Source organism: Notamacropus eugenii, chromosome 3, assembly GCF_028372415.1.
Source record: "Notamacropus eugenii isolate mMacEug1 chromosome 3, mMacEug1.pri_v2, whole genome shotgun sequence".
Classification (NCBI taxonomy): domain Eukaryota; kingdom Metazoa; phylum Chordata; class Mammalia; order Diprotodontia; family Macropodidae; genus Notamacropus; species Notamacropus eugenii.
Window position 1 is genome coordinate 402,036,118 of NC_092874.1, and position 25,105 is coordinate 402,061,222.

Genomic DNA, 25,105 nt, shown 5'->3' on the forward strand with positions numbered 1-25,105 from the left:
AGTCTATCAAAGTCTACAAAAATAAAAGGTTACAGAAGGCCTGCCTGCGGCCCACCGCAGCCACCAAGAGCGGAAGCCACCTCGTTTCGTGTGCGTGCGTACGTGAGCGCGTACGTGCTTGCGTCCCCTCACTCGTCGCCGCGCGGCCCGGCGTCGTCCCCCTGCTCCAGCCGGAAGGTCTCTTGTCCGGTACTGGAACGGTTTCCGTCCGGAGCCGGAAGAGCCGGGATAGTGGCGGGGCGGAGGGTCGGATTCTGTGCCGGCGGCTGCGGAGCCGTGAGACCCTGGCACCTCGGACCCTCCGATCCCCGGCCCTCCGACACCCAGCCCTCCGAAGGGCAGGCGCTCCGCCGGCCCGCGGCGCCCGCTTTGTAAGTAGGAAGCTGGCACAGTTTGCCCTTTTTTGGGGTTGGTGTCATTTGTAGCAAACTTTTAGGGAAAAGAAAAGCAGCTCCCAGTGGGGGGCTGGGGGGAGGGGAAGAGAGTGAAGCGTGTAAAGGGAGCCCGAAGAAAGCATCAAAAACCGGAAACAGCTTCTTTTATTCCATTCATTTTCGTTTCTCTAGCAGCAAGGCGGACACACATTATTTGTGCTGCGTTCCTATCCGTGCCCCCGGGCAGGAGGGACCAGAGCCCCCGAAAGGGGGTTTGGCGGCGGGCAGCTTGGACGGACTCTGTCCCAAGGGTATGAGAGGAGGAGAACGTTCCTTGGAGTGCAAGCTCCTTGAGGGCAGGCGCTCTGGGATGGATTGCCGTCCAACACGGTGCCAGGCACAGCTCTATGAGTGCTTGTCCAATTGAACTGGATTCTCCCCCTCCTTGCACAGAGTGGGTAGAATATAGAAAAGAGAGGCTCGAGGGTCAGTGGGTGGGCAGTGGCAGGAAGCCCCGTGGCCACCCACCGCTGAATAAATGCTTGCTGACTGACTAGGGTCCAAAAGGGTGCCACACTTACCAGCTGATATTCGAGGTGAAGGATGTAAGGAAATGCCACGTGAGGAGACTTTAAGCTTCTTACATGAATACTTGTGCCCTTGGACTACAAAATTATGCAACACTGTTACTAGCTGATGTTCAAGGTGACAGAGACTTACAGCTGCTTCAATCAGTAATTGTTGATGGAGAGTTACAAAGTAGCAAACTTACTAGTTGATATTCAAGGTAAAGAATGTGAGTAAATGCCAAATGATGAGACTTATAACTAAAATTATTCACGACCTCTTGGTTGTCAGATCCCAGGGTCTTTTCTTCAATTTCCATTCTCCCTGACCTCTCTACGGCATTTGACAGTGTCAGTCACTCTTCTTGATAATCTCTTCTCTAAGGGTTTTTGGGACACTACTGTCTGCTGGCTTTTGTCCTACTTCTCTGTCTCCTTTGCTGGATCCTCCTCCAGATCCCTGCCTTCTAATTGTAGGAGCCCCCCTCAGGGTTCTTTCTGTCTTGGGTCCTCCTCTCTTTTCCCTCTCTGCTACTTCAGTTAGTGATCTCAGCGGCTTCTATAGATAGAATTACCATCTTGATGCTGAGAGTTCCCAATCTACCTTTCCTCAGTTTCTCTGCTGACTTCCAGTCTTGTATTTCCAGCTACTATCTGTCTGATATCTAGAACTGGAAGTCCAGGAGACATTTTAAACTTAACATGTTTGAAACTGAACTCATTATCTTTTCCCCTAAATTCTCCCCCACTCTTACATTTTTTTATTACTGTAGAGGACAATACCAGGCTCACAACTTAGGAGTCATCCTGAATTCCTCACTGTATCACATTCCTCATATCCAACCTGTTGCCAGGACACGTTGATTTCACCTTGGTAACTTCTACCAAATTTAACTCCTTCTCTGATTTTGCTACTGTCCTGGTACAAGCCCTCGCCACCTCATGCCGTGATTATTACAATAGCCTGCTGGTGGTGGGTCTGCCTGCCTTAAGTCTCTCCTCACTCTAATCCATTCTCCATTCGGTCACTAAAATACAGGTCTGATAATGTCACCTCCTACTCAGTAAACTTCAGTGGCTTCCTTATGGCCTCTAGATGCAAATCCAGAATGCTCTATTTAACTTTTGAGGCCCCCCAGCCTTACTCTGTCCTCTTGTAGGGCAGCTAGGTGGTGCAACAGATAGAGCACCAGTGGAGGAGTCAGGAGGACCTGAGTTCAAATCTCACCTTGAACACTTGACACTTACTACCTGTGTGACTTGGGCAAGTCACTTAAGTCCAATTGCCTCATCCTGGGTCATCTCCAGTCATCCTGATGAATAGATATTCACTGGATTCAGATGGCTCTGGAGGAGAAGTGAGGCTGGTGACCTGCACAGCCCTCCCTCACTCAAAACAAAGTCAAATGCAAGTCATGTCATCATTTTTCTGATGGCATGGTCTTCTTCGGCAACAGAGGACAAACACATTCTGTCCTCTTGGATCCAGTGACACTGGCCTCGTGGCTGTTTCACAAACAAAACACACCATTGCTCAGCTCCAGGCCTTCTCTCTGGCTCCTGAATTCCTGAAATACTCTTCCTCCTTCACTTCAACTACTGATTTCCCTGGCTTCCTTTACATTTCAACTAAAATTCCAGGTCCTACTGGAAGCCTTCCTCAGTCCCCTTTAATTCCATTTAATTTCATTTTAGCAATTGTCAGTTTAGACAATTGTCTAATTGTCTATTTAGAGTATACAGTAGTACAATACTTACTAGCTGATGTTCAAGGTGAAAGGATATTAGTAAATGCCAAATGATAAAATTAAAGGAGTAATTATATTACTCTGTTTAGTCAGTGAAAAATGTAGGTGAACGAATGCAAGTTTTGTCAGACAGGATGTCAGAAGATGTGCCTAAAAAAACAAAAACAAAACCCAAAACACTAGCTCCCATAACTGCTATTGTTGGAAGAGGTTAAGATATCAGTGATCATTTAAATGTAGACATAGAAAGGGAAGCAGATCTGATGCTTTCGGTTGTTGAAGTGTGACTTATTGTACGTTTGTTTACAGGTCATTCTAAACCTAACTACTTTAACTGCTATCGAAGATAATTAAACAGCAAATAGGAGCATGGCAACAAATCCTCCTGGACAAGGTAATTCATATTTGAATCTCTTTCTACGTATGTATGAGTAAGGGGAAAAGAACTTAGAATTACCTCTGTAGTCCAAGATGAAAAGAGGCATGGCAAAGTAAAACTTTACATTTAAAACTGATTTAGTATTATACCAGGCCCCTTAAATATTGTGACATTATGTTCAGCATTGTCAATTCCCACTTTTACCTATGGGCTAAGAATGTTAATGTTGTAAATCTTAAGTCCGTAGTAGAGATAGGATTTGAAACCAGGTCCTCAGTTTGCAAATCTAGTACTCTTTCCATTCTTAAGAGAAGAAAACTTTGTTATTAGGCAGCACCCATATCCTTAGTATTATTACATAATCCGTAAGCTCCCACATATGTGTAGTTCTGGTTTATTGTTTTTGCTTTTTTGATTGATTCCCTAGTACTTGGCATAGTGCCTAGAACATAGTAGGCACTTGATAAATGCTTATTATTGGGTGACTACTGATCAATTGAATCAAGTAGACATGTTCCCTGCTCTCAAGAAAATATATTCTAAAATGGAAATAATCTCAGTGAAACTAATTCCTGGAAATAAATTATACTTACAATTTTGTTGGCTAATCTTTCCTTCTCCTTCTCTCCTCTTTCCCCATTTATTATTAGTTTGAAAAAGAAAGTAGATATCTAGACTTGAAGGCTAAGGGAGAAATAAATATAAGTTTATGAATGTAATAATTTCTCAGTGCATTTTTTTTAACTTTTAGAATTTAGGCTGTAATCTGAAAAACAAAACAAAAATTTCTGCCATGTTAGATTTTAGTTTGGAATTTCATGAATTAGTTGAACCACTCACTTGAATCATTGATTGCCACTTCAAATATTGTTCAGGTCCTTATTGTAGCCCTTTAGATTTTAATTTAACAAGTATTCTTTATAATCTGAATCCTTTGTCATCATGCATTTTGTAGATATTTCAATTTCCTGAACCTATACTTTAATGTTAGAGTATAAATTCTCAATTTTTGTGTTTTGATAGACCAAGGAGCCCCAGTGAAATGATACAGGGGGATTGGAAAAGGGGGGTGAGAGGGTAGGGATTAATTTATCCTTGAATTTGTTTACCTTTTATTCCCAAACCTTCTCCTCTTTGCTTCTCCTAGACTAGATATCCGGTCCAGGAGCCAGCTACAAGATAATGGGCATAGAGAAGGAGAGAAAAGGAGCAGGTATAAGGTAAAACTTTCTCTCCTGCTCCTTTTCCTTCTGGGGCCTTTGGGCCTGGTAAAAGTGATTATCTGGGACCAGAAATATGGACATCATTATTCTCTTAATGTGAAAGTCAGGATTTATTTGGTGCTGGCTGAAACTTTATTTCCTTTTTGATTTCTTGTAAATTTTGACATGTAGTTATAGAATCGTCTATTCACATTTCAGTTTTAAATGGAGTGAAGGTTTGGGGAAAAGTAGGAAGCTGATTTCCTACGAAGGGTTCTATTCTGTTTTTAAAAAATCATTTGGTGCTTTTTGCTGTTTTATAAATGTGCGTATCTACTTTGCAATGAATTCTTATGAATGCAACAAATTTACTTTAAAAATCAATAATTTAGATTTTAGGCCTGCTATATTGCAGTGTTGATTCATATTGAGTTTCAGTTTCAGTCCATTAAAGCCCCTAAATCTTTTTCACTTAATTACTGTCCAGTCATGTCTTCCCCATCCTATACTTACAAAGCTGATTTTTTTTAACCCAAAGGTAGGACTTGACTTTTAATCCTATTGAACTTTATCTTACTGGATTTGGCCCATCATTTCAGCCTTTTGGGATCCTGATTCTCTTACCCAATGTGTCTACTATGTGTCTCAGTATCATGCCATCTGCATATTTAATAAACATGCCATGTGTGCTTTCATCCATGGATACAGATATTGAATAGAGCAAGACAGTGACTAGGAGTACCTTCCTCCAGATTGACATCAATACATTAATCACTGTTCTTTGGTTTGGGTTGTAAAGAACTGTGGTGACTGGTAAATATGGTAAATAACTAGGAATTATGAGGAGGGTGTAGAGAAGGGGGTGGAAAAACTGTTGATTGAAGGGGTTGGTTGGAAAACTCATGACAAGATGTGGCAGTTTTCATTCTGCGATCTTGGTGTCTTGTAGATTATGAATGACGATTTAGCTCATGACCACCCTCAGGAAGAAGTCATTCAGTACCAACCAAACTGTTCTCAGAAGGTAATTAAGAAAAATCATGTTGTAATATTGTTTGGAGAAATTATAGGCAGAGCCTACATAAAGTAGTTGAAATTTGGTCAACTTACCTTTTGTAGAATGTCCTGGGTTATCAACAGAGTGGTTAGAAATTTAGTTCGTTAGCTCTATTATGAATCTGATGTTTAGGTAAAACATACTGAAGCATTAGTTGGGTAACATTTTAATTTACATTTTAAAAGTTACATTGGTTATCAGTACAATTTATTAAATGCTACGCTGGGAAGTAGCAGTTATAATCCTTAACATACTGTTAGAATGTTGTATTTTAGTTTGGCATAGGATAGGGAAATTACTGCCTGCTATCTTTTTATCGAGGATGACAGTTGAATTAGGAAGAGCTATTAAACCTATGGAAATTTTAGGATAATTTAGTTTTTGCTAGTGCTTATCTTTGATATCAATTTTGTCACCTCATTGCAAAAGTTTCTTTTGCTTCTCTCTCAACTTCCTTTTGAAATCAACGTTAGATTATCTGCAATGTGGAATATGCAGTGGGAAATATTTGATTCCACTTTATTCATTCAAGATTCCCTACTGTCCTGCAATATACACAGCACCCACACAGCCTGGTCCCTGGCAGCTCCTCCTCACTTTGAGTTCCTGTGACATCAGAGTACAAAAATGATTTTAATGTAAGCCAAAATGAAGCTTAGTTAAGGAAGTAAATCCATTGATGCCCCAAAAAAGAGAAACATGCACTACATTTCAAATTCAAATAAAAATGTATGTTTATACTTTTTCCTCCATTAGTAAAAATAATTGAGAATTTACTATGTGTAATTTCAATGTATTCTCCATGTAGTTGTTTTTTAAAACTATTCACCCACGAGTCAAAAATATGGTCTTGATAGATTTGTAGTCTAATTGATTGTGATAATGCAGCTTATTAATATAAGAGAATTTAATATAGCACTTGACTTCCAAGCAAAGTGGTAGAGAGATTGAAGGGAAGTCAGTCTCCTCACATTTGCTGTACTCCCATTCCACTCCAGATCTGTCATTGTACAAATCTCTTAAGAGTTTTTTTCCGACCTTTTCCCACTTATTTTATATAATTTGATTTTTTTTAGATGTAATGATTGCTATTTGTTTCTATTGCCATTTCAGGTATTCTATTTTATTCCTTTTTTGCTTATTTTCTTTCCATGAGAAATCCATTAATTTTATCTTCAGTGACTTGATTTCCATCAAATTCTTCTTTTATTTCTGATCATGGTTTTCTTTTCAGTGTTGAGGTGTCACATATCTATTTTAGAATGTCTCCAAGAATATTTTATATTGTTTTCCCCACCTGAATTGTTTCTCTAGCTTTTTCAGATGCTTCATAGTATTTTTTTTCATTTTACCAATACTCTTCTGCACATTTTATATTTTTGCCAATTTTGATTTCATAGTTTTTGGGTTTTTTTTTTTAACTTTTTCCCTTTTTTTTGGTAGAGACTAGGTAAAAATGCAGAAACCTTAGGATTACCCATATCCTGAATAATTTAGAAAAAAGAAATCTTAGCAATATAATCTAGAAATTTATTTAAGAAAAATGCCCAGTTATCAAAAATAAGAGGTAATATGCAAATAGAATCCACAGGTGCATGAGAAGGGAAAGTTTAAATTTCTAAACCTTCTAGATACATTCTTGTTAAGCATGGATGAGGAAAGAATGCTACAAAAAGAAAGACAGAGATGGCATTTCAAAGGACATTAATCTGAATCACAACAGATTTTGATAGGGATCAGCTAGAGAAACTAGAATATGACATATATATATTGATACACTTTAAAAATATGAATTATGAACCCAGAATTAGTCTATCTAGCAAAAGCAAGTATGCTGTTTGAGAGGAAAGAGCTAGATATGCATGAATCATATAAATTTTGAAGGATGACAGAAAGCTGTTATCTTCCAAGAGCCCCTTGAAAATAATGTGGACTTTAAGTTTGAAAGATATGTACAGTACTTAAAACAATTTATACTTTTTAAGTAAAGATAGTCTAGTTGGAAATTATATTCGAGAACTTTCCGACTAATTTTTTGACTTAATGTTTTACATAATTTCACACATAAAGATTAGAAAAGTAATGGGCAGAGGAGACACAAATTACAAAACACATTACAAAATAAAAAACAAAGCTCCTAAATTTTGAAAAGAGAGAATCTAGAAGAAATTTACATAGTTAATAGTTTAAGGTCTAGATAGTTTGTTTAGAGTTATTTTATTCAATTTGAGTTAATAATGTTAGTAGTAATATGAATGAGAGATTATATTTCCTTTAATTTGAATAATACTTTAATAAAGAATGGTAGGGTAAAAAATAAATTTTAACAGTTATCATGCTAAAATTGTAGATGAATTGAAATCTCAAAGAAAAAAGGGTTATGTAAAATTTTTAAAAATCATGACAATGTTATTTACAGTAAACATACTTATAGGTTGATCTAACATTTAATACTGTTGCTAATTTGTGAAAAATAGTAGTGGCATTAATGATAATGAACAAAGTTAAAGTGAAACCAGAAAACGTTAAGGAGATAAGTGAGGACATCATATAATTCTAAAAGGTTTCGTTCAAAATGAGAACTTATCAATTTTAAATATATTTGGACCTAATTGGCAGTGAAAGATAAAGCTCACAATATTACAAAAAGGAACAGATAACATCTCCCAGTACTGTATTACAAATTTTTAACACATTTATCTAATATTTGATAAATCCAACAAGAAAGAGTTGATAAAGATGAGGCAATTTAGATCTAATAAGTATATAGAGAGATTACAGTGGGAAAAGCAATGATTATACATTCTTTTTCGAATATATGTTTATGATATATACTAAATCACAGGAGAATAGGTAAATGTAATAAAACATATATTACATCCAAAAGTAATAATATAGGAAAGCAAAAATGAGTAATAATATGAATTAAATGTCTAGGTCCTTGTGGGAACCAAAATAATATCTTAGTGAAAAAGGAAATGATAAAAAAATTATGTCAGTAATAATGACAGTATAGCTATTGCATATTAAAATCTATGAGATTCAAACAAAGCTACACTAAGAGGCCAGTTTGTAACGCTGAAGTCCTATATGACTAAGGAAAAAACCTTTGTTAGTTGTCTGCACTTAAATTTTTTAAAAATTATTTTATTTGTTTTCAGTGTTCTACAATCACTTCCATATATCTCCTTCCCCACTCCCTCGCTGAGACAGTGTACAGTCTTATATAGGTTCTACACATACATTCCTATTAAATACATTTTCACCTTAGTCATGTTGCATAGTAGAATTAAAGTGAATGGGAGAAATCATAAAACAAAACAAAACATAATATAAAAGAAAATTATCTGCTTCATTCTGTGATCCAATTCCATAGTTCTTTCTCTGGATATGGAAGGCATTTTGCCTCGAGTCCATTGGGAATTTTTTAAGTCCTTGCATTGCAATGAAGTCCTATGTATACCAGAAAAACTCCTTGCACACTGTGATTGTTGCTGTGTATACAGTTCTCCTGGTTCTGTTCCTTTCACTCAGCATCAGTTCATATAAGTCCTTCCATGACTCTCTGAAGTCTTCCTGTTCATCATTTCTTTTAGCTCAATAGTATTCCATTACATTCATATACCACGATTCGTTCAGCCATTCCCCAATTGATGGGCATCCCCTTCATTTCCAGTTCTTGGACACCACAAAGAGAACTGCTATAAATATTTTTGTACATGTGGGACCCTATCCCATTTCTATGATCTCTTTGGGATACAGTCCCAGAAACGACATAGCTGAGCCAAAGGGTATGCACATTTTTGTAGCCCTTTGGGCATAGTTCCAAATTGCTCTCCATAATGGTTGGATCAGCTCACAGCTCCACCAACAACGAATTAGTGTTCCAGCTCTCCCACATCTTCAGCATTTATCATCTTCCTGTTTTGTCGTGTTAGCCAGTCTGATAGTTGTGATGTGGTACCTCAGAGTTATTTTGATTTGCATCTCTCTAATCAATAGTGATTTAGAGCATTTTTTCATATGACTATAGATAGCTTTAATTTCTTCCTCTGAAAACTGCCTGTTCATATCCTTTGACCATTTAACAATTGGGGAATGACTTGTATTCTTGTACATTTGACTCATTTCTCTATATATTTTAGAAATGAGACTTTTATCACAGACACTAGTTGCAAAAATTCTTTCCCAATTTTCTGCTTCCCTCCTAATCTTGGTTGCATTGGGTTTGTTTGTGTTTGCACTTAAATTTATAAGAGGAAAAAAATAGTATTTCAGTGAAAAAATAAATAACCAAAATAAAAAGAGATTCCTGAAGTTCAAAATTTATATACATTTTAAAGGTAAATAAAACCAAACTTTTTAAAAGAGAAAAACAAAATTCACAAAACTTATCACATGTAATCAGAAAAAGAATAGATAATGCAAATTTACCAAAATTAGAAATGAGAAAGAGGAGAAAAAAAATAAATCAAGAAAATTGTCAGAAATCTGCTAATTTAGCTATACTTACAAATTTCAGAATTTAAAAGGAGTGGAAGACTATTTATAAAACCAAAAAATACCAAAATTAACACAAGAGGAAGTAGATTCCGAAATGGAACAATTCAGGAGAAATTTAGCAAACTATTAAAAGTGCCTCCCTGCAAAAAGGTACCAGAACCAGGAAGATTCATAAGTGAATTCTACCAAATTTCAAGAGCATGTAATTCTTATGTAGCAGAATGTTTCAAAACAGGATGACAGATTTCCTAATTATTTCAATGAGAGAAAATGCTAAATGAAATTGAGAAAGAGAAAGCTGAAAGAGAAAATTATAAGGCATTCTCATTAATAAAACTTGAATGTTATTTGAGGATAAGTTGTAGAGTTAGTAGAGTGTAGACTGGTTCAGGAGGGTCAGAGTCTCATGCTCAGTTCATAACCAGTCTTGTGACAGTCACATACCAGAATTACCTAATTTAAGTGTTAGAAGATTAAGAGTTAGATGACTTCAATAGCCCTTTAGTCCAACCCCTACACAAAAGGAATCTTTACCATAATGTTCTCCCTTCAGGTGTAATGAACTTGGATACAATGATTCAGGAGGGTCTGTAGGGGGCAGTTCTTATTTCCCTATTCCATCTAATACTGAGTTCCTTTTCTTAGTACATCTTATGTAGTTCGTTAGTTGAAATACCATCTATTCTTCCAAAATCTATCCTTGTTCTTAATAAAGCAGTAAACATTTCTCTCCTTGTCAGTTTATTCTGACTTTGAATTTGCTCTTCTCTTTGAGGAAATTTATCTTTTCCCCATTCCCCTAAATCAGTTAGCTGTGAAATCTTATCCAGCACCTCCAAAAGAGGTTGCCCTGTTTCCCCAATTAGTAGAGTCAGAACTAGATGCTTATAAGCAGGGGGAACAGATTTCCCTGTTATATTCTCATGAGAAACTGTTAAGGGAGTGCTGTGATAAACCTCAGCTCTCCAGCCATTATTGCAGTTTTCATTACCCCTTCCTTTAATTTTCTCATACAGTCTAAGCAAATACCAGGGTCTGTCTCCACTAGGCCACATATAGTCATTGGCATACTGTTAATTGTGTCCCATGGCAGCTAAAGCCAGCAGATTAGTTCCTTTGTTTCCTTTGTGAATATAGTAATCCCTAAAAGTTTGTGGTACCAGGAGATTCTAATACCTATGAATTTCAGACAATTTATGTTATCTATCTATACTCCTCTGGCCCCTTGTCACTGATTCTCACCATCCTAGATACTAATGATTTTCTCATTTTTTTATGTAAATCAACTTAAAATATCAGTGACCTCCTACTGAGTAAAATCCTCAGTTACTTCCTTAAACACTGTGTGGCCCCTCTGGTTCTCCTGCTTCCTTCATAGTATTGGATGTGTGCTCATATTCCTAGAAACCTCTTCATCTACATTTGTTTCATTTTCCTCCTAAGCATCTTCCTCCCAGGTGTCTGGGCCCAAACCAGGCCCCACAGATGCAAGGGTTGCATTCACTTTCCTGTTGTTAACTCCCCCCCCCCCCCTTTTTTTTTTCTGAGCCACTTACAACTGTCTTTTCTATTACTGCCTGATACTTTTTAACCTGCTCTTCTAAAGAAAGTTCAGATGCTGTGGCATAGAAAGCTAACTCCTTTTTTTCAACTGAACCTTTTCTTCCAGCAATTTGTCTCTAATTTTACATATAATGTGATAACTTGTTAACAATGCCCACCTTTTTCTACATATCCCTGCCATTTCTTTCCCCAGTTCTATTGGTGTTCCTTGCAAACATCTGTCTAAATCTCTGGGTTCTCCCTTTTGTAGCCCTAGTTCCCAATTTTCACAAAGTCCTGTGCTTTTAGCCAATCTCTTGTAAGAGAGGAATAAGGTAAATCCTCCCATCCTGGGATGCCTATTTCCTTCCCTAGAATCTTCCTGTCTCCAAGTATAGGTTATATATTTCATAATCCCATCCTTGTCGCCATTTGTAGAGCCAATGCAATACCCACAGCAGCTGCTATGGATATGCAGGTGTATTTCCAGGGCAAATTCTCAAAATATAAACTCTGTTCCTCAAAGATGAAACCAAAATGTTTATTCAGATACCAGAAAGCCAATTCCACCATGGTAACAATGAAATTTATACACATTACCATTAGAGGGAGGACTGCCATCCCCAACCTTCCCTCCGTCAGGCCTCCCCACAAACAGCTCCCTTTGGCAAAATGCTCTTCTGTCATCCAGGCAATCTGCTCTGCTGCTACCTCTCTTTAAGCTCCCCCTCTCTCTTTTTGCTGCACTCTTCCTGCTCCACCCATTCAGCAAGCTCCTCCCACCATAGACTTCATGTGACTCAAGTGTACTCAAAGTGTGTCACATTGGCCTATTAAAGGGCAGAGAAGATCTTCAAATTCCCTTACCCTTACACTGACTTATCCTAGAATTTTCTCAGGAATAGGAGTCAAATTCACCAGCCTAATGTGCAGACTTCGTTTTATTTCCGTTTTTGAAAATCAGGTCCACATTTGCCCTTCTTCATTTTTTAGGTTCTGCTTCTGTTTTCTGTAATCTTGTAAATACCATGGATAGTCACTCAGCAGTCATACTTGTTCTTTCAAGGCCTGAGCATGTAGTTCATGTGGTCCAAGTGACTTGAATTCATTAAGGGCAGTTAAATGCTGTCTTACTAGCTCCTAACTTTTCTTGGATATCAACTTTGACATTCATTTTAGTCCCGACATTTTTAGTGTAAAAGTCATTCTCCTTTGTAGAAAATAAAAGAACTGAGCATCTCTTTCTATTCTCTGTTGCCAGGAAATATCATCCTATCCACTCTATGCAAAGGTCCTCTGCCAGTGAAAATGCCTTGACTTCCCAAACTCATTTAAATATTTTATGTAATATAGACCAAAATACCAAGACCCTACTTTATAGAATTAGGTAAAGCCTTAAAAATTCATATAAAAATTATTTGGGCAAAATATACAATGGAACTGTGAAAAAGAACATAGGTAGAGAGGGAATTTTGCCTTACCAGGTTTCAGAATATGTCAAGAAGTAATGATTCAGTTCAATTCACCAAACATTAAGTCCCTGCTTTGGGTAAGGCACCATATCTGCAGGTACAAAAACAAAAGACAGTCTTGAAGGACTAGTGATAATTATCATTCTTATGATAATTGCCTATGGAAAACTGCAGGGCTAATTTAATGACTCTAAACTTCTTCCTGAAACAAATTTTTAATACCAATAGTTGAATGGCTGCCAAGTCATCAAACACTACTTTCTCTGAAGAATTAAAACTTAGTGTCCCACTGAGGGTAATGAAGAGACTCAACTACATAAGAAGTAATTATGAAGAACTAGAGGGAGCGGAGGTGGGGCAGGGAACCTGTGGCCTTGAGGCCACGTGTGGCCTTCAAGGTCCTTGAGTACAGCCATTTGACATTTTTACATTAATAATGATCATAATAATGATGAAATTATTCTGATGATAAAAATTGTGTATTGCCAGAGAAAAAAACACAGAAATAGATCAACAGGAAAGAATAGAGACCTAAGACCTAAAGTATATAAGAGATTAGTGTTAGATAAATTAATGATTTAAAACTATTGGGAAATGGAGTCATTCAATGAAAAAATAGGGGAAAATTAGAGTACTGCATGGCAGTAAATAGGTTTAGATCTATATCTCACAACTTTATACTATTAATAAACTCGATCAATAATATAAGTATAATAAGAATATCTTAATGCAGTTTTAAAAATGAATAATATCTCAACTTTAGAGAGGAGAAAAATTTTTATCAAACAAATGAAAGAATTATTAGAGATAAAAATCAGTTACTTTGATTACATATACAAGTCTTTTTTTTAATTACTCAGATACTAAGATGTGTTTGTGAGCTTATCAATGTGGATGTTCTGGTGCATCCAGTGCAACTTTTGGTCATGTCTTCCCATAGGTTCACTAATAGACGTCTATCTATGTTTCATTTTCTCTTGACATTGTGAAGATACCACTGAAGTACACAGGTAGTACAACAGTTATTCCTTGTTCTCACCATATGAGTAGTCCATATTCTTTTTTGTTCATACATTTCTTTGATAACATTCTTTACTCTAGGAGTGGGCAATCTGCGGCATCAAAGCCATGTATGGCCCTCTAGGTCCTCAAGTGTGGCCCTTTGACTGAATCTAAACTTCACAGAACAAATCCCCTTAATGAAGGATTTGTTCTGTAGAACTTGGACTTAGTCAAAAGGCTGCACCCAAGGATCTAGAGGACCACATGTGGCCTCAAGGCCACAGGTTCCTCCCCACCCCCACCCTTGCTTTAGCTCTTCATAATTACTTATGTATTGTAGTCTGCTCACACCCACTTTGAGCCTCTTCATTACCCTCAGTGTGATAGTAAATTTTAATTCTTCAGAGACAGTAGTGTTCCATGACTTGGCAGCCATCTAAATAATGGTATTAAAAAGATGAACCTTTGTTTCAGGACAAAGTTTAGAGTCATTAAATTAGCCCTGCAATTTTACACAGGCAAGCCAGGCTACTTTTTTCCTCCTGTTTAATTCTGGGCCCAGTTGTACTTTTTGTACAACAAAAAGCAAAATTTCCAAATGTAAAGAAAAGCAACATTTTCCTTAAAATATTTGCAATAAAGATCTAACATCTAGACTTTATAAGGAATTGATATATGTGTATATATGCATAAGAATAATACATTACCACCCATTTGAAATATGATCGAATACTGTGAACGGGTTATTTTTGAGTAAAGAAATACAAGTTTTATTCTTTTCTATCCTGGACTTAATCATCAAAAAACCACAACCATTTCAATATGTAGAAAAGAACAACAAAAAAGAACTGGATAGGAAATCATAGACTTCTATTTTTAAGTACATACTAAATTTAAGAACATAGAAACAAAATTGTCATTTATTTCCTAATCTTGTTTTCTTCTGTGTGTTTGTCTAGTGGTTTACTGATGTTCTTTTTCTTTTTGTATTTGCATTACTACTCACTAACCCAGCCTCTCTCTCTCAGAAGCCCATTCTTTTCACAAATAAGAATAATCAAGCAATATAAATCAACACATTAACCATGTCTGAACACGTAGGTCTCATTATGCACCTCTAGTCTATGTTGTCTCTTCCAAGAGTCATCGTTAATCTTCTTAAATCATGGTTTGTTAAAAACTTCTATAGTCCTTCATGGTTGTTTTTCTTTACATTATTATGGTAATTGGGCAAATTGTCTTAGCTCTACTCATTTAACTCTTTATCAGTTCATACTTCCCAAGTATAAATTGTTAATAACCAAATGAAACATGATTGAGATTCCTTAATAATCACAGAAATATAAGCTAAAAAGACCTTAAGAAAATGCCTTATGCCTATTATTTGGGGACAAAATAGAAAAAAAAGTTATTCATTGTTGGAATGGCTCCAAGAAACTTGGCATTTTAATTCTTTGTGGGTGGAAGGAAGAAAACATTTATTAAGCACCTACTACGGACTAGGCATGTTGCTATGCACTTAACAACATCTCATTTGATTCTCACAACAATCCTGCAAAATAGGTCCTATTTTTGTCTTCTTTTTACATTTGAGGAAATTGAGGCTGAAAGAGGTTAAAATGACTTGCCTCAGGTCACATAGTGTCTGAGGTTGAATTTGAACTCAGGTTTTCATGACTTCAGGCCCAGCACTCAGTCCACTAGACTTCCTAGGTGTGATAAATTGTAACAGACTTCTTGGAGAACAATCTGGCATTGTACCTTGAATGTCGTAAAGCCAATCATACCCTTGTCTCAGCAGTCCAGTTGTAAAGACAATATAAAATTTTTAAAAAATTAACCCATACAGAAATATACCATAGTAGTTTTATTTGTGTTACTGAATATTTGGAAATAACCAGCAACTGATTAAATTATGGCATGTGGAATTGTTTTTTTGTCAAGACCTGTGAGTTTAACAGCGCAGAAACTCCCTTTACCAATTCGGACTGGCAACTCTTCTTTAACTTTACTCCTGGTCCTCCAGCTGTTGTTTAAGAAATTCCAAAGATGAGGGAGTGGAGCCAAAATGGCCAGTAAAAGCAGGCATTCACCTGTGCTCTCCACCAAACCCCTCCAAATACTTTTTAAAAATGACTAAAAAATTCTAGAGCAGCAGAACCCACAAAAAGATGGAGTGAAACAAATTTCCAGCCTAAGATAACTTGAAAGGTCGGCAGGAAAGGTCTGTTGCACCAAGGTGAGAGAGCATAGTCCAACATAGACTGTGGTAGCACAGACTGACCCCAGCAAACCCTAAACAGGCTTTGGGGATACTGAATCAGTGGCAGCAGTGTTGGTTTTCAGACCTCTCAGCCCAGATGCCAAAGACAACTTTGGTCAGCAGGAAAGGTCTGTTGCACCTGAGTGAAAGTGGAACTCAGTCCAGCATAGCCCTGGCCCCAACATAGTCCCACCCGAAACATACCAGGAGCAGGCCTTGGGAGTGATTGAATCAGCAGTGGCATTGGATGCTTCTGGAGTTCTCAGCCCACAGATGGTAAGAGGGTCAAATAGCTGGTCAGAAGGAGAGTACTTTTTGCTAGCACTGAGACAGTTCTGTGTTGCTTTGTCCATATTTGGATCCAGTCCTGGGTGGTAGTCCCAGGGCTAAGAGGAGCACTGGGACACCAGAGCTTATGTCCACAGTGGAGGGGGAAGGTACCCTCGACTCTTCCCACAGTTCCAGGACAGAAAGAAATGCTTGTGGTCATTCACAGAGCAGAGCACAGGCCAGGAGAGGAGTAAACACTTCCCCTTAGATAAAGCTACCTTGGAAAAACTGAAAACTTACAGGTCCCTTGAAGTATCTTTGAAAAGAGCTGCACAAAACCCTTGAAGTTTGGGACAATGCACCCTCCACCTTGGGAGTAGAGCCCTACTTTCACAGAGTTAAAAGTCAGCTAATAGGCTGGGAAGATGAGCAAACGGTGGAAAAAAGCTCTGACTATAGAAAGTTACTATAGTGACAAGGAAGATCAAAATATATACCCAGAGGAAGATAACAAAGTTAAAGCTCCTACACCCAAAGTCTCCAAGAAAAATATGAATTGATCTCAGGCCTTGGAAGAGCTCAAAAAAGATTTCTGAAAATCAAGTAAAAGAGGTAGAGGAAAAATTGGGAAGAAAAATGAGAGCAATGCAAGTAAATCATGAAAAATGAGTCAATAGCTTGGTAAAGGAGAAAAAAAAATACTAAAAAAAGTAACACCTTAAAAAACAGACTAGATCAAATGGTCCAAAAAGTCAGTAAGGAAAAGAAATTCCTTAAAAAAATTGGCCAAATGGAAAAGGAGGTCCAAAAGCTCACTGAAGAAAATAATTCCTTGAAAATTAGAATGGAGCAGTGGAAGCCAATGAAATCAAGAAACAATGAAATAAAACCAAAAAAATGAAAAAATAGAAGACAATGTAAAACATCTCATTGGAAAAGCAACTGACCTGCAAAAATGATCCAGGAGAGATAAAATTACTGGATTATCTGAAAGCCATGATCAAAAAAAAAAAAAAAGAGCCTAGACATCATCTTTCAAGAAATCATCTGATATTCTATAACCAGAGGGTAAAATAGAAATTGAAACAATCCACTGATCATCTCCTGAAAGAGATGCCAGAATGAAAACTGCCAGGAATATTGTAGCCAAATTCCAGAGTTACCAGATCAAGGAGAAAATACTGCAAGCAGCCCAAAAGAAACAGTTCAAGTATGGTGGAGCCACAGTCAGGATAACACAAGATTTATCAGCTTCTACATTAAAGGAGTAGAGGGTTTGGAATATGATATTTCAGAGGGCAAAGGAGATAGGATTGCAACCAAGAATCATCTACCCAGCAAAACTCAGTATAAACCTTCAGGGGAAAAAAATAGAAAATCAATGAGATAAAGGAATTTTAAGCACTCTTGATAAAAAGACCAAAGCTGAAGAGAAAATTTGAATTTGAAATACATGACTCAAGAGAAGCATAAAAAGATAAACAGGAAAGGGGAGTCATAAGGGACTTAGTAAGATTAAACTCCTTACATGGGAAAATGAGGTTTGTAACTCATAAGATCTTTCTCATTATTAGGGTAGTATATATTAGAAGGAGTATATATAGACAGGGCACAGGTGTGAGTTAAATAAGAAGGGATCTTCTAAAAATATCTAAAAATCTAAAAATAAAATTAAGGGGTAAGGGAGGTATGTACTGGGAGAAAGAAGGAAAGGTAGAATGGGGTAAATTATCTCATAAAAGAGGCAAGAAAAAGCTTTTATAGGGAAGGTAAGTGAGAGAGAGTGAGTGAACTTTACTCTCATCAGAATAGGTTCAAAGAGGGAATAACATACGCACTCAATTGGGCATAGAAATCTATCTTACCCCAAAGTTTGAAAGTAGGAGGAGAAGGGGAATAAGAGAAGAGGGGATGGTGGTGACAGAAGGGAAGACAGATTGCAGGAGGGAGTAGTCAGAAGCAAAACACTTTTGAGGAGGGACAAGGTCAAATGATAGAGAAAATTGAATAAATAAAGGGGAGTAGGATGGAGGGGAATACAGTTAGCAATCATAACTGAAAAAAAATTTTGATGCAAGTTCCTCTGATAAAGGCTTCATTTCCCAAACATATAGACAACTGAGTCAAATTTATAAAAATAAGAGCCATTCCACAATTGATAAATGATGGGATAAGTTTTCAGATGAAGTAATCAAAGCTATCCACAGCCATATGAAAAAATACTCTTGACTCACTATTGATTGGAGAAATGCAAATTGAAACAATTCTGAGGTACTACCTTATATCTATTAGATCAGCTAATAGTAAAGAAAAGGTAAACAACAGGTATTGGAGGGGATGTGGGAAAAATGAGACATTGATGCACTGTTGGTGGAGTTGTGAGCTGATTTAACCATTCTGTAGAGCAATTTGGAACTGCCCAAAGGGCCATAAAACCATGTATATCCTTTGAGCTAGCAATATTGCTACTAGCTTTGTATCCCAAAGGAGATTAAAAAACAAAAGGAACATATATGTACAAAATTATTCATGGCAGGTCTTTTCTGGGGGCAAAGAATTGGAAATTTGAGGGGATGCCCATCCATTGGGGTATGGCCGAACAAGTTGTGGTATGTGATTGTGATGGAATACTATTGTACTATGAGAAATAAGCAGGAGGCTCTCCGAAAAACCTGGAAGGACTTGCATGGGCTGATGCAAAGTAACAACACTTGTTAGATGCTCCGCTGTGAATGACAGCTACTCTCAGCAATAACACGATACAAGACCACTCTGAAGGACTTATGATGAAAAATGCTCTCCATCCACAAAGAAAGGACTGATGGGGTCTGAATACAGAATGAAGCATACTTTTTTACTTTATTTTTCTTGAGGTTTTTTTTGTCTTTTCTTTCACAACAGCAGTAACAACTTAAGAATATCCAAAGATAACATTTGAATTTAGTACTCCTTGTCTCCAAGGCTGTCTCTATTTATTCCACCAATGTTCTATTATGATGTAAAGTATAACAAAAAAGGAGAATACAAGACAATATGGAATGTTCTACATGAAGTGAAAGAAAACAAGATCAAGAACATAAAAACAGCATATACGGTGACTGCACTCCTGTGAAGAAGAAAGGCAGTAGAGCTTTTTAAGTGCACAGCCAGATTTACAAATGAGAACAGAGCAAATTATATCTATATGTATGTATATATATACATACATATACACACATACATATACATATATGTATAATTTTGTTTAAAACTATGCTTATAGGATCTTCATCTTTTTTAATCAAGATGTAAATATTTAGAATATTAGTTTGTAATGGAAAGTTTACCCTGTATTTGGTCTGATTAATTACCTATTATCTATTAGGAATTTATATGTTTAAATAAAATTTATGTTTAACGTGTCATTTGCCTACATTTTGTTCTTCATTCATTCATTTGTTATCCTAAGAATACTTTCAGTGAACTGCCACTGTAACCAGCAGGGAAAGCCTATGCCATATTTTTGTAGGACTCCTAGAAAATAATTTTTAATTATGTATTTGTTATTTATCAGAATCTTTGGCAGGTTGTGCCCTATTTGTTTTAATATATTAAACTATTTTTGAGAAGCTTTGATGTGGACATTGAGTGATGAATAATTTTGAACAAATTTGTTTTTATATCCCTTACACTTACCACAGTGCCTGGCATATAGTAGATTAGTTGTTTAATGAATATTTATTGATTGACTGACTGACTGAATATTCAACCTATCTCAAAACTGACTACCATCACATCTATGTGATGAGAAAGCAAAGAAATTATATGATTTTTCTTTTTTTCTCCATAATCATTATGTTTTATTTTGGAGTAAAGCTTTATCTGTGTTACTGAATCTACTTACTAGCATGCAACAGCAGGACCTTCCTGATTTTTTTTTTTAACCAATTTTGGTGTCAAAGTTTGAGTGTAAATTTACACAATTCTATGGATGTGATGAAATTTCTGTTTTATAATTATATACAATCTATAAAAATTCTTGTCTTTTTTTTTTTGTCAGTCACTCAGAAGGCATTTATTGAGCACCTACTACATATCCAGAACAATAATGAAATCTGTGCATATAAAACATTAATATAATGAGTTTATCTTTCTCTCAAAACTCAGTCATTTTCCAGATTTTCCTATTTCTGTCAAGTTTGCAGCATCATTCTAACAGTTTCTCAGGTTCCTAATGTCAGAATTATCTTTGACTTTTCATTCTACCTCACCCCACATTTACAGTCAGTTTGCCACTTCTACCTTCATAGCATCTCTCCAGTTCTTACCCCTTCTCTACCCATACAGCCACTCCCTTAGTTGAGGACTTTATCACCCCTCACCTGTACTAGTGGAGTAGCCTCACAGTTGGTGTTCCTGCTTCATGTGTCTTTCCATTCCACTTCCCACTCAGCTGCAAAAGTGATTTTTCTTAAGCTTAGACCTGTCACTCCCTACTCAATAAACTTCAATGACTCCCTCTTGCCTCTAGGATAAAATATGAAGTTTTCTATTTTTTTTTAAGCCAACTTGGTCCCAGCATATCCCAACACATGTAGCATTTTACATTGCTCTTCCTTTTGCACTTAGTGATCCAACCAGATTGTCCTCTCTGTTTCTTACACGTGACACTCTATCTCCAGTGTTTATGCAATGCAATGCATTTAGCATTCCCCATTCCCTCTTTGTATTAACCTCTTCATCTTCACCTCATAATACTTCTTTTCCTCCTAGATGCAACTTAGGTATCAGTTTCTACATGAAGCCTTTCTTAACCTTCCTCAACCACAGAGTGCTCTCCTAATTATCTTGCATTTATTCTCTTTATATTCTGTATATATGCTTATATATGTACTCACTGTCTTTCCCATTAGAATGTAAGCTCCCTGAGAACAGGGATTGTTTCTTTTTATTTGTAGCATAGTCCCTGGCACATAATAGGTGATCAGTAAATATTTGTTGATTAATTTTCCTCCCATGCTTCCAGGAGGACATGGTTGCCTCCCCAATCATGCTGAGATCTAGGGCCCCCTGGCAGACATTTGGCATGCAAAATACTCTAGGGTTCTTTGTAGAAATCTACCATAATAGTTTGAGAACTAGAAATTGATTTAGGAAAACCATAGTCTTAGGAGTGGTTATAGGGGATGGGATAGTTGGTGGAAAGCACCTAAACACTTCTGGATTTTGACTCCAATGTCTAGTGTGCTGCAGTGGGGGATTCTTGCTTTGGTTATGTTGTTGGACTGGATGACTTATAATATTTCATCTCAATCTTAAAATTCTATGATGATGATCATTCTTTGACTCCTTCAAGGATGGGGCACAATGTATCTTCTTCTTTTCCTCTTTCCTTGGCAGAACCAAGTCAGAATTCTGTCATCTTACAACTACCTGTCTTTGAACATTATCCTAATTCTTAACCTCCCTCTTCATCAAATTTCACCTTAAGGGCAAGCTCAACCTAGACTCATCTACAGCCAGCCATCATCATCACAAGCTCACACTACTATTGATTGTCTCCTCTTTTTACACTAACATTCTACTACCATCCTTGTTACCTGCCTCATGCCTACTAACCTAATACATATGTAGCCAGGGGCCAGTTCCCTAACCATGCCTATTCTACCAATTACAAACATCAAGAGTATATCCTGTTCTTTTATCACCTGGTGAGTAATCAGCAATTATGGACAGCTGAAAGCCCTCTTTGGGCACACAGGAGAACCTCCTTCAGACTTTAGCAATACTAATTTAGATCAATATTCCAGAATTTTAGGTACATCAGAGAATAATAATTATTGCATTGAAAATGACCAGATGACCATGTTGTGCAGTACCCCAGTGTTTCTTGACAAGTCAGAAAATAAGAACTATTGCTGACCCTACTGTTATACCTTTTAAACGTTTCTTCTGCGTGCTTCCTTCTCTGTCATTGCATTCACCTGGGTGCAGCTCTCATCACCTCACACCTTGTCTCAAGTCTCTCTCCAGTCTGTCCTGTGCTCAGTGATTCTCTCCTGTGATCCTCTTCAAGTGAAGCTCTGACCATATCATTTCCAAGAAATTCAAGAATCAAAGATAAAATCCTCTAGCTTTTAAAACTCTTTATGACCTGGTCGCTTCTTATCTTCCAGCCTTCTTAGACCTTATGCCCCTTCCCTCCGTGAACAATTTGATCCAGTGACACTGACCTCCATGTCATTCCTCAAACATGACACTCCATCTTCTGACTCTAAGTGTTTTCAGTGACTACCCCTCAGGAACACTTTTCATCCTCCTATCTGCCTCTTACCTTCCCTCGCTTCCTTCAAGTCTCAGCTCAAACCCCATCTTTTACAAGAAGCCTTTCCCTGTCTTCCTTAACTGTAGTGCCTTCCCTCTGAGATTACCCCAATATACCCTGTGTATGTCTTGTTTGTATATTGTGTTGACATGTCTCACCTTTCAGATGATGACATCTTGAGAGCAGGGACTTTTGCCTTTCTTTGTATTTCCAGTTCTTAGTACAGGGTCTGGCACGTAGTAGACACTTAACAAATCCTAGTTGACTTTCTGTGGGTGTTGTGAGCTTGGCAGATAATGGATGTATAACACATTTGGCATATCTTCAAGTACTATGGCAATGCTTATTATTTTTTTTGAGGCAGTCAGGATTAAGTGACTTGTCCAGGGTCACACAGCTAGCGTCTGAGGCTAGATTGGAACTCTAGTTCTCCTGACTTCAGGACTGATTCTCTATCCATTGTACCACCTAGCTGCCCCTTGTTTATTATTGTATCATTAGCCTTAGGGTGGAGTTAAGTTTGGATTCAGTCAAGGGCCACACCTGAGGACCTAGAGGGCCACATGTGGCCTCAAGGCTGCAGGTTCCCCACCCCTGGAAGAGATAGCAACACACACATATGGCAATCTGTTGATCAGAATCTTGGAGGCCTAGAGTGCCCCCAAAATCTGAGGCTGTGACCTTTATAACTTAAATTATTAAGGTAGAAATTTCTTGGTATGTCTTGCCAGTTCTGTGCTAATGACTTGCCTTCTTAGATCACCACATTTCTTTGTGACCATCCCTAAAGAGTAGTGGCTAATAGATTGATGTTCATCTGGAGGGAGTTATCTAATAGATTGCTTCAAGGAGCTGGTCTTGATATTGTTCTTTTCAGTAATTTATTAGTGATAAGAGTGAAGTTATAGTTGCTATGCTGATCGAGGATTTTGAAAAAATAAACTTTTTATTGCTATTTTTTAATTTATATCACTTATATTTTCCAATATAGCCTTCCCTTTTCAAGAGAGCTGTCCTTTGTAATAAAGGATAAAAAAAGAGGAAAAAAAGTTCCTTGCTGATCAAGTTTACAAAGATATGAAATAGGGATAGATAACCCATTTATTTGGCAGCACAATCAAGATCCAAAAAAAGATTTTGACAGGCTAGAGTGATGATCCAACTTTAATAATAGAATAGAATAAATGTAAGGTCCTGTGGGTGGAATCAGAAAATCAGGTGCACAAATACAGAATTGGGTGAGGGGGACCATGTGTGTCCAGACAGTAGACAGGAAAAAGACTTGATATTTAAGTAAACTAGATAAGAGTCAAAGTTTTGATGGACTGCAGGGCCAGCTACATAAGAGGTATCCTTAGATGAAATATACAACAAAATACGTACTCCAAAAATTCTCACCTTTTTATACAGACAGACATTCAGATAAGTAAATATAAATTTTGAGAGAATGACTAGTTGCCAGGGTGGAGTGGAGCAAGGAAGTCAGGAAAGACTGTGTAGGATATCTCACTTAAGCCTTAATAGGAACCAGGGATCTCAAGAGATGAAGATGAAAATGAAAAAAATTATTCTGGGCATGGAGGGCAGCCTGTTCAAAGGCACAGAGATGAGAGACAGAATGTTTTGGATGGAGGGACATTAAGTAGGCCATTTGGGTTAGAACATTGATTGCCTGAGGGGGAGTAATGTGAAATGAGTCCGGAAAGAGACTGGGGCCGGATTGTGAAGGGTCTTAAATTCCAAACAGCAGTTTGTATTTTAATCTAGAGGTAACAAGAATTCACTGAAGCTTTTTGAGTGGGAGAATGTTATTAATAATAGCTAGCATTTATATCTCTGATATAATAATATTATTTCACAACCTTCCCAACAACCCTGGGAGGCAAATGATACTAATATTCTCATTTTTACAGATGAGGAAACTGAGGCAAATAGCAGTTAAGTGACTTGCCTAGGGCACCCAACTATTAAGAGTCGGAGGCAGGATTCGAGCTCAGGTCTTGACACAATATTCAGTCTTCTACTCCCTCTACCACCTAGTTATGATATCTATATAGCAACAGTGAAGTAGGCTCAGAATTGAATATGCGGAGGAGATTAGGGTGGATCTCATTTGGGAAACTGCCACACTCTTAATGATTTCAGAGAGCTCACACTGCTGCAGTGTTACCCAGATGAAAATGGAAAAATGTGTGAAGTATAAATACATTAAAGCATATTACCAGCAGTATGTTGTACATGAGAAGTGTCATAAAAAAATGACAGACTGACACCTGTTTCTGGTGATTTTTTTTATGCCACTGGTAGCCTATACGTTTGAGATAAAAATTCCATGTTTTGTAGCCATATGTGTAGGCTCACCACGTACCAAAGAGATGGACTTTTGTAGCTGTGTGAGCTGTGTGGGATTCCAAATGAGATCT

The 25,105-nt window shown here is 37.3% G+C and overlaps 1 protein-coding gene across 4 annotated transcripts in view; it reads left to right on the plus strand.

Moving 5' to 3' along the window:
• The first annotated feature begins 234 nt into the window (after positions 1-234).
• Positions 235-25,105, plus strand: part of INIP (INTS3 and NABP interacting protein) — a 47,022-nt gene continuing 22,151 nt past the window's right edge. Inside the window, exons 1-4 of one of the 4 annotated variants that reach the window (XM_072598046.1) lie at positions 320-371; positions 2,998-3,082; positions 4,215-4,287; positions 5,219-5,293. Coding sequence is in view for 1 of the 4 variants with exons in the window: in XM_072598045.1 (XP_072454146.1) it covers positions 3,058-3,082 (25 nt within the window). In the remaining 3 variants the exon portion in view is untranslated. Of the gene's footprint in view, positions 372-2,997; positions 3,083-4,214; positions 4,288-5,218; positions 5,294-25,105 lie in introns of all 4 variants that reach the window. The other 3 variants (XM_072598047.1, XM_072598048.1, XM_072598045.1) reach the window with 3 other exon arrangements.